Here is an 11,082-nt window from a genome sequence, read left to right as displayed (position 1 = left end):
GTTTCTTCTATTCGAGAATCTCCACAACCCCTCGAATTAGCAAAGATACTAAGAACCCAACCCCCAAATGATATGACCCGAGGAAAAAGAAAAAAAGATGTTTTTGTCCGTTCTCGGACACGACCCTTCTACCGGTGGATATTCCGAAATCCAAAGGTCTATCCCTTCACATCAAAGAGTGGGGGATGATGTGAATGCACAGAAATTAAAAAAACATTATTATATAAAAGTGGAGAACCAAAGACGGCGTTATGGCCGGAGACAAAGTATATTATATATATGACAAAGTATATAAAGCTAAATCCATTTACAAAGACAAAACAACATAAACCCAAAAGCAGGGGATATTGCTTTTTTTTTTTTTATAACCCACTGACTTCATAAACCCACCAAACAAAAAGGATTAATTCTAAAATACCCATCAAACAAAATCTTCACAAAAGGAAAAAGGAACTAAAAAAAGATTAATTAAAATACCCAGAAAACAAAACATCTAATTCCAAAAGAAGGTTAAAGATTCGATTTTTTTTTTCATTTTTCTCTAAGTTTGTGGGTTGAAGTTAAAAAAAAAAAACTTAAAATTCCCTGGGGTCTACAAAAATAGAAAGGCCAGGTGGAGATTTGGTCCAGTCACCAACCGAGCCGTCACTGTAATCTTCTCCAAGCCGTTTGATGCACCAAAGATCCTCGGCGCACGATAGCATCTTCCAGTGAGGAATCCCCCGCCGGAATGGCTCCCCGCCGGCGACCTCCCCCGCCACGACGCCGCACCCTCCGGCCTTCGCCATGTTGTGAGCGTGCCCGCTAAGGGCCCTCACCATCCTCTCTGCCCGTGGGCCCTCTCCTCCGATTCCGTACATGAAATAAAGCCCAAACGGCCTGAACACCTCCGGAATCGACGGCAGCTTCAAAAACGGCAGCGTTTTATCGATCAGCCTCGTCGTCTTGGCCACCGTCCGTCTCACGCGCGACGCGCCACGCACTTCCAACCGGTACGCGTCCTTGCAGTTCCACACGCTCAAGACCGCCCACGACTCTGGCGGGTCGTCCAGGAACTTAACCGACCCGGGCCACGACCCGGTTCCTGAGTCGACACGTGGCACGGCGACGAAAGTGCCGAGAGAGAGCTTGTTGTTGAGGATCGAGTCGACGTCCCTGGGGAAGAACTCGGTGGTGCGGAACCGGAGCCGGTATAGCAACTCGGCGTCGATCGGGTCTAGTTTGAAGATTGTGACCCGCCGGTTAACGGAGACCCGGTGGGCGAAAACCGGGTTTACCAGGATCGACGGTGTACGGAACTTGGAGTAACCGCATTTTCCGGTGAAGAGCTCGACGGAGGCGTGGTTGTCGTTTTCTGTTGCGATGTAAGAATATTCGGCGCCGTTTTGTCGGAACCACTGTTCCATCCTCGTCACCAGCCTAAACCCTATCCCCTGCCGCCTGAGAAATCGAAATCAAAGGAGAGAGCTTTTTTAATAATTAGTAGTGATTAAAGGCGTAAACAATCAGTAATTACGGTGATTAGAGGGGGAGTAAGCGAACGGACCGGTGAGAAGGGGAGACGCGAAGGCCGAGGACGTAAGCGAGCTTGGTGTAGACGGGCTTGACGACGTCGTTTTGAGTTTTGTAAGTTCTGTCGAGTCTCTTGCCACATGTAACGGTTTTGATGCATCCCCTGATCATGCCCACGATCTCCTTCTTCTCCGTACCCATCTCAGCCACCTGTTTCATTATCATAAATTTTGCTTTTTTATCAGTTCATGCATCTCAGATTTGTAAAAAAAAAAATAAAGTCTTGGACTTTATGGTCAGTTCGTTACTGTTTATTTTTTATCGTTCGAACTTCACTAATATCAATACATGGGTATTGAGCTAATCGAATCAAAGGGGGAAAAAGGAAAGAGACCCTCGTTTTTGTTTTAGGGCGAGACATGGAAAAAGACGAACTTTTCTAAACTTGTATTTAGGAAAATGGGGTTTTAAGATTTGCGTATAGTTGGTTGAACTAAATCCGGAAAAAGGCGAGCGCGTTTCAACGCTGGAGTGAAAAAGAGGAAAAAAAAAAACACAAGACAAGGTCAAAAGCTCGTGTCTTCTTCTCCATCGTCATGAGTTTCGGATAACTATCAATTCGGGGAGAGAGAGAGAGAGAAAAAGGGTTAGAGCTTTTACCAGCATGAGAAAAGCGGGTGAATGTCGGACCCGACAAATCGGGTCGCCCATAAGGTCGGTGAAGAGAGAGAGTTTGCCGCTCGGGCCGACCTCGCACCTCCTCTCCACGTCCTCTACACCGGCTAAGTCTCTGGTCGGATCGTACTCTCTCACCGCCACCGCCACCACCTCCTCCTCCTCTGTCATCTTCTCTCTCTCTCTCTCGAACTCTGTTTCACTCTTCGACCCAAAACGAAGAAGAGGAAGAGACTCTGCGAAAACAGAGCAGAGGAAAGGAAGAAACCGGAATTCAGGGGGGCTTAGACGAAGAACAAGTGTAGCTTATTAGGGTTTATATAGAGAGGATGCGACTGAGCAATGGAAAGTCAGCAGATTTCCCGATAACAGAGGATTTGATTTTCTGTTTTTTATTTTTTTTTTAAATTTCCTTTCAACAATAACGTGAGGTATAAGCAAAAGAAGAGAGAAGCTATGAGATGGGGATTACAAGAAAGAGAAGGGAAAAAAAGGGTGTTTTTTCTTGCTTTGATTTGTTTTAGGGCGTTGAGAAAGGGGAGTTGTTGATGATGGAAGGAGATGCAAGAGGTCCTCCCTCAAAGCCTATTTATAGCGCCCATCCTTTTTGTTATTGCACTTTCCCTTTTTAGTTTTTACAAAAAGGATATTATTAAACTCATCACATATATATTTATATTCAAAAAATACAACTCGGGTATTGTTATAATAATGTTTTTGTCACTTATCAAATCTTACATTTTTAGACAATATGTTAACTTATTAATAGAAACATGATACCATCGACGTAACCAATAAGGAAATCTGAATTCACACTTTTCTTTTTTTTGTAAAATCCAAAGTATGTCGATTTTGTAAACTTTTAGTTCTCTATTTTTTTGCATGATTCTTTGCTTTAAAAAATTATCTTCTCTTTCCAATTTTCTATTTTTTTGGGCGAAAATTTTACATTCCTCTATTTTTTTATTTTCTCAATTCTAGATTTTTGTTTGGAAACTTATGACAGATATAATATTTCACCTGTAGTGAATTGGGTTTCAATTTTTTTTTTTTTTAAAAAAAAGGTGACATGTGAAATATAAATTGGATCAACAAAAAATTCCGAAAAGTAGAATAGTATCTACATGCGATTTAATTTGTATATAAATTCAAGAAAACTTGATCAGAGAGTTTTAATTGTCAACCATTAATCAGTTTTGTCTTCCCGAATTTTAATCTAGATTTATTTTCAGAAAATAATTTGTTTTCTCTTAGATTTATTTTCACATAACGAATATGGATTTATGCTATAGTAAAAAACCAGACCGCTTTTCTTCCTACGCAGATTATATTTGAATTCAATTTTTTTTTTCTAACCTTCCGTTATCATAATAAAGCTTCAATTTTGAAATAAAGTTACAATATGTAGTGATAATTACATTAATGGTAATTAAAAACTAGCATTAATATCGAACTTGCCCGAAAAAAGAAAGTGGGGAGTGGGGAGTGGGGAGTGAGATAGGAAATGGCGGCTATGGCTGCGCTAACTCATGGGTTCTCCCCATCGAATAAGATGCGTTTTTTATGGTATGATCTATTTATGCACAATCATTTGCTCCCACTTCGTCCATATAATTATCATCACGCATTGTTATCATTATTACCATTTACGTACGTGTGTGTGTAATGAATTAATGCTTCGATATTGCTTGGAAACAATAGTCTATGCCATGTATGTGACCATAATATGATAATGATCATACATTCATTACGCATATTATGTGGCTATGTGACCAATATGGACCAAAAGACAAGTGGCATCTCCCATATTTTTAAATCAACGTGGCGAAATATAAACCGTCCATTATCTCTTAGGGGCAAACCCGTGGAATCTCAGCCGTTGAAATATCCGATTTAAAATGTAGGGCCCACAAAGCATTTAACAGTTGCTGAAGCGGTGAGAAGGTAAAAGGCGATATAACAAACGATCATGATCTCAATGGACGGCTGAGATTTCTCACCGGGATTTCGTTTTCGTTACGCAGGCCTATCTGCGGGGAACCCTAGCCGTCTGATCTTACGATCATCCGAAAGGTCAATTCTCACGTCGGGTCCACATGACATCATGTTCCGCCGCCGCAGCAGATTGTAGCCATAATTAAGATGGACATTCGAAAGGGTTTATCTCTTAATAAATCTCAAATCATTATTTTAAGGTACATTAATTTTGAACCTCATGATGAGCCGTTTCTCTAGCTGCTCTCTGACTCCAAGTTAATCCGCAATTTTTTATTAAAAAAAATTAGTATAAGTTTGTATGTTTTTCTACATAAAAACACAAGTTCCTTAGTTTTAAAATATAAATATAAATAAGTATTCTGATATATTTGTCATTTCTCTCTGGTTTCAATAAAATATCAAAACAATATTTTATTCGTCTGGTGATATTTCGATATAATATTGATATCAGAACAAAATTTTGTTCGAATTTTTTTAATGTACAACAAAGGGAGCGTGTGAACAACTATAACATCAAACACTCAGATATGTTTCCCCATGGTATATTTTAGGTGAATCAAATATTAGGATTAATAAAAAAAAAGTTAATTAAACATAACAAATATAAGTACAAATGAAAAAATGATAAAGGAAAAATAAATGGTAGGTGAGTTAAATGATTAGTTGTGGAGGTTACAAGCTAACGAAAATTTTCGATATTTTAAAATGTTTGCCGAATACTTAATAGTTAATAATATAAAAAAAATTCAATTATAGTGTGATATATTCGCACGAAATTCACGGGAAAAAATTTATTGTATACAATGAAAGTGTAATCCGAGTCATATATATGTATATATTATGATTTAGTGTTTTAAGTAATATATATATATATATATATATTTATTTATTTATGGATACATATTTATTTATTAATTTATTTACGGGAAGACTGTTAACCTTACCAATATGAGAAACTAATCTCTTTATTTTATTCCACCTTAAAAAAGATATAATATCTTTAAAAAACTAAGAATAAAATAAATTGTTCTCCTTTATATTATATTATGTTTAATTCGCAGAATTGTTTTTTTGGGAAAACTGTAAGGATTTACGAAGGGTCCGTTGAGTGTTATAAATAAAGTTAATATATATGTACACTTTTATTCTATTTTAAAAAACAATATTTTTTTTGGGAAAGTATGGGGTATATGATCCAATACTTTTTAAGTCCCTCGGTCTACTAGTAATAATAATATAATAATTTAAATTTATAATGGAAAAATTAGGCATACTTTTATCGGTCTATGTTATGGATTTATCATTTAAGCTTTTATTTATTCTAAAACCCGAAACTGGCCTTTCATAGGTATCTATCATGCGTACATGATTAAGCTTTTCGCAAGAATTGACCCTTCGTATAATAAAAGCTCTACATATGTACACACCACATACATACATACATACATACATACATACATACATACATACATACATACATACATACATGATACATACATACATACATATGTATATATGTGTATGTATATGTGCATGTGCTGTAACTAAGAGAATTGGATAATATGCTTTAGCTAACTCATTGCTACAAACTTTCTATGTTTTCCAAACGAGCCTATATGTCCCAATTATGAATGGGTGTGCACGGGTCCATTCCAAATATTTGGGATGAGTATTTGTATTCAAATTTGAATATTTCGTATTATACGTTTTTTAGGGTATTCCAATTCGACCCGAATATATCGGATAATATTTTCTATTACCCGATTTCGTATTTGTGGGGTCGGTATCCGAATTTGAATACACCCGAAATAATTTTTTGGTTATCTACGGTATCTAAATCTAACAAAATTTAAATTCACACACGTCCACATAAATATTTAAATTTATCCCGAATCAATTCAAAACATATTATATCCAAAATATATACAATATATATAAAAAAAATCATCCTAAAACTATCCAAAAATTACCACTTGTAATTTTTAAAATCAAATAGTATAACCTAATTTTCAAAAATCAACATTTATATTCAATAAAAATAGATATTTATTTTTAAAATTATGGGGTAAAATTTTAAAATTCAATATCCACGGACACTGCAAAATTTAAAAATTATAGAATATATATAATTTCATAAATAATTTTTAAACTCCAAGAGTAAAAATAGTAATTTTTATCTCAAATATCCACGGACACCGTGAGATAATTATCTTGTATCCAAACCCAAATATGAAGTTTTAGATATTTTAATATCATTATTCGATCTTATGGTTTATCATTCTAATACCCAAAATTTCAATTATCTAAACTGTAAATCGTATTGGATATCCAAAATTCGCTCTTTTTTCCATTATAATTTATATTATTTTGCTTGATCGAATTATTTCTTTTCATAAAAATGCTATAACCCATTTTTTTTTAAAAAAAACTTCTCGGCTGACGTGGATATATCATTTATTCAATTAAATAATGTCAGTTGAAAGAAATGAGGTTATATATAGGATGGTATGCAAATGACAAAAGCGCTTACGTATAGCTTTCACGATAAACAGAGAGACGCAAAATCGCAATTAGACAAATGTAACGGTGCGAAGTTTCAGGCACTTGTTCCCACTTTTTCTTCCATTATTCAATTTTATAATATATGAAAGCTCGATCATATTCTACAACAGGGCATGCATGCGTACGTACATATTTCAACACATATATATATATATATATATATATATATATATATATATATATATATGTTACGCCTTGCATGGTTGGTTAGACCTACAAAACGCCAAATGATTTATATTTCATTAAATGTGGATATAAACTGTAATTAGAATAGAGAACGATAGTGAATGTTTAAACATGTACGCGGGACCGCATCGAATGACGCGAACTGTCGAGTAATTAGCAGACATATCATATTGTCTTTGTTCAAAATTAACATGTCTAGGGTTCAGCACGTACCATATTACCGTAATAATTTACGTATGATTAATCGTGGCGAAATAAACAAATTAAAAGGAACATACTAATTCCACGACAATTTCCTCGAGAGCGTCGACGAGACGATGTTGTTAATTACCCCCGTCTATTCTAAATTCTAAATCTCTAATATTTGTGTGATCCGTACATGCCCGCTAGTGGATTATATTTATAATTATTTTTATTGCCAGAGGACAGCTATTATTGTAGGGCCGGTGGATTTTTTTTTCAATTCTGCGTATATTTCTATGCTATTTTTAGGGTAAAATCCCTAAAAAACCTCCAACTTGCAAAAATATATACAAATAAACCTTGAACTTGTAACTTATCACTGAATAAAACCTCGAACTTGCAAATTATTGCTCTAATAAACCTTTGACCGGTTTGACCACAATTTCAGACGATCGAAAATTCATGTATTAACGGATTGCTGATGTCACCTTATACATGTTATCAATTTTAATTTAAAGCAATCCGTCAATACATGAATTTTCATTCGTTTGAAATTGTGATCAAACTGGTCAAAGGTTTATTAGAGCAATAATTTGCAAGTTCGAGGTTCTTTCAGTGACAAATTATAAATTTGGGGATTGAATGACAGTTTTTCAAGTTGAATATTTATTTGTATATATTTTTGCAAGTTCGAGGTTTTTTAGGGGTTTTTCCTTTATTTTTAAATATAGAGTATCATGACCAAACGTCCGTCTAGGATGTCCTTGTCATGTGAAAACAAATCCGAGATTAATAACAATAGAAACGCTGTTATGAAACATACGTACCCTACCATATTGCATAAGTTTATCTATATGCAACGATTGCAAATATTATTTAGGGACAGTATTGGAGAAATGGACAGTCGGGTAGTGTTATCAAATCGTTTTTTCAAATAATTTTCAATCTCGATTATGTGACATTCGTTTCACATGTATATGTAACAAAAGATATCCACTTCACGTTCTATATAATAATCAGAGCTCTTTAAACCTCAAATATAAAAATTACATATTGTCACGGATTATTTTACAAACCGAATAGATAGACTTCCGTTGGCAATCATTTTATTGTTTCTACAAAAAAGACTTTTCTTGCATAACCTGGATTTGGTGTCGAAACAATAAAATATTTGTCAACGTACGTCGATTGATATTATAATCTTATAAAAATCTCATCATATTGTGCCATAAAACTATATATATATATATGGATACACGGGCATGTAAATAACTTTTTTGAGGAGTAATACTAAGCACATTTCACCAATATATTTATATATATATATATGGATAAAAAGTTTGTTGATGGGTAAATTAAAAAGTTGAATTCTATTTTTTATATTTATTCGATAATCCGAAACGAGAGCTTTCCATGCAAGTTGACCCACCGAACATTAAATTAGAAATTATAACTGAATTGATTAATTTAAAACTAGTGGATGGAGTGGCTCGAGGAGTGACGTGGGTTGGTTATCGTATATTCATTATTTTATAACAGATATAAAAGAGTATAATTCTTTTGTCAATACAACGAAAAGCTTAGTCGTCGGGCCTTAGACTTGCATGCGAGACATTCAAATTGACTATTATATGTAAACCGGTATCGTATGGTCCCTCCTCTTTTATTATAATATATATATATATATATATATATATATATATATATATTAACTTTACGTATACCCAAAATAAATTCATATTTTCACGTACATACAGAATTTTACGACAACCGACTTCCGTAAAAAACTACGAAAAAATATAAACAAAATTTATCAAGAAGAGTAACCGAATTTTCTGTTCGACTAATTCTTTTACACATGATGTGTACTAATAGAGAAATAGACGGAGAATCAATGAGTTTCTCTATTATAGTATCAGAGTCTGGTTCTGATCTATCCATTTCTCTATTATGGCATGTACATCTATAATTATTCTAAAAGAATCAAATCGGATGGTTATTTTAAAAATATAATTATTCAAATTTAACCACATTGGCAGGAGATATCGTTAATTAATCTCTGGATAACTATTTCAATGGTTTCTGATTCTTGGTTCAACGAATAAACTAACGATATATCAGATCGGCACATACATAGACACATGTTTTTGTGAGTGCCGTTGTTTGTATGGGATTTGTAAAATATGTATGAGATTTAAATATATAGAAATTGTGAAATTTGTTTGGTAAATTGTACACATTGTTCATGTAATGGGTATATTTGAAAGTAACAAAATGTTACCTATGAATTGGACATGAAAATCATAAAATAAAATCGCGGTGGAGAGAATGGGGATCTATAAACATGTGATTATCCTGTTATCGACTCAATAATTCGATTAAACATAAAACGACCGAAGACCAGTCAAAACCCTAAAAAAATAATCAAGGTTTTACCGACCAGCGAATGAAATGACGAAAACACCCTTACGTGTGTCTCTGTGTTGAAAATGAGGTCCAGCTGTGCCTGTGGGGGGACAATGCGGCCGGGCTGAGACAGTCCGTTTGTTCTGTAAGGGAGAAGAGAAGTGTGGCTAAGGAACTGTCACCTCAAACATATATTTATACGACATATTATTCATATTTATTTGTATAATTTAAGGGGGAAAAGATTAAATAAAAGTATATTTTGGTTATAAATGATTTTAAAATTTCTGAGTCCGACACTAGGGTGCGGCCTTGGCTCGGCCTGACACCAAGGAGTATGCGCCTTGTCTGCTAACCCATGAAACCTCTATACGTGCATTCATATCATATCACATATGCGTATTAGGGCATATGTATAAACAACATGTGGATATACGGCTGATTCACCACCTACACGTGTGTTGCAGGCTCGTGCGTGTAGACTTGGGTTTACTCGGTGCTGCGGGTCTGTAGGGCCACCGCTGTGACCCCTTGGTTAGCGACCCACCGACTGCACCACAGGCTGCGTCCTAGGCCACCGCTGTGACCAGGGGTTAGCGAGCCCGAAGGGCTACGCTGGATCGGGGTTCCCAATGTATCAAAAAAAAACATGTGTATATACGTATGTGTATGTATATATATGTGTATATATGTGCATTGAAGTATATATAAAGAGTGAATAGTAATGTTTGAAAGGACGTTTCATACATAATCACGATATCGTGGCAGGTCGACGACATGCTTTTCTATCTCAATTGCCAGGAGGAACAAGAGATTTATAAATTTCCTTTTTCCGTTTCGAATATCTACTAGTAATTATATATACATGTTTCTTTGTTTATCATTCATCAATCTTTTATTTATGAAATTAATAAAATCCGATTATTAGTCACCGTGAAGGATAATGTGTTACAAAAGATAGATCTACGTTAGGATATTCAATGATTTTACCACGAATATAACAAAGCCTAAATTTTATATTATGTAATAGGAAATCATTTGAATTTTACGACGAATATACGTTGAAATGGAGTATTTTATAATAACTTATGTAGTAGGAAATTAATCACTTGAATTTTTTATTTTAAGTATATATATATATATTGGTTCAATGCCTATGTATATAAATCCACTCGGGCTATTATAAGAAATTAGTTCATTAAAATTTTCGTAATCATATCCAAGTATGAATGGCCTAATGATAAAAAAAAAATATACAAAGTATATTTTTATTTCGGATTCAAATCTAAGCGTAGGTAGGAGCATTCACTCATACTTCTCTGGTTTTCTAAGAGATGTAGTTGAAATAAAGATCCGTTAAACTTTCGGATTATAAAAAGTAATCATTAAGAAAATATAAAAATGATTGATGTCGTATATAGTAGTACATATTAAGCATCGATTAGAGTAGATAACTCAAGTGATTAGAGGTATTTTATGTAATTTACTTTCATGTGGATAAATATATGGAATTATGAGAAAATGAATAAAAAGAACAAATGAGAAAAGCGTCGATATACA

General features: G+C 34.4%; 1 protein-coding gene across 1 annotated transcript; it reads right to left on the bottom strand.

Annotated features, from left to right (window-relative positions):
• Positions 1-238: 238 nt before the first annotated feature.
• Positions 239-2,770, bottom strand: LOC104819876 (probable N-acetyltransferase HLS1). The gene is made up of 3 exons (XM_010550154.2): positions 2,173-2,770; positions 1,547-1,722; positions 239-1,440 (listed from the first exon to the last, which is right to left on the bottom strand). Exons 1-3 carry the CDS (start codon positions 2,356-2,358, stop codon positions 576-578), a joined length of 1,227 nt encoding a protein of 408 aa, XP_010548456.1. The 5' UTR covers positions 2,359-2,770; the 3' UTR covers positions 239-575.
• Between the last annotated feature and the right edge of the window lie 8,312 nt (positions 2,771-11,082).

Source organism: Tarenaya hassleriana, unplaced genomic scaffold, assembly GCF_000463585.1.
Source record: "Tarenaya hassleriana unplaced genomic scaffold, ASM46358v1 Cleome3, whole genome shotgun sequence".
Lineage (NCBI taxonomy): Eukaryota > Viridiplantae > Streptophyta > Magnoliopsida > Brassicales > Cleomaceae > Tarenaya > Tarenaya hassleriana.
This window is presented reverse-complemented; position numbering and strand designations above follow the sequence as displayed.

Excerpts from the sequence above, each read along its gene's own strand:
- LOC104819876 (XM_010550154.2), bottom strand. The coding sequence starts at position 2,358 with ATGACAGAGGAGGAGGAGGTGGTGGCGGTGGCGGTGAGAGAGTACGAT. Across the intron at positions 1,723-2,172 it reads CACCCGCTTTTCTCATGCTG|GTGGCTGAGATGGGTACGGA; the intron begins GTAAAAGCTCTA and ends ATAATGAAACAG. Across the intron at positions 1,441-1,546 it reads CGCGTCTCCCCTTCTCACCG|GCGGCAGGGGATAGGGTTTA; the intron begins GTCCGTTCGCTT and ends TCGATTTCTCAG.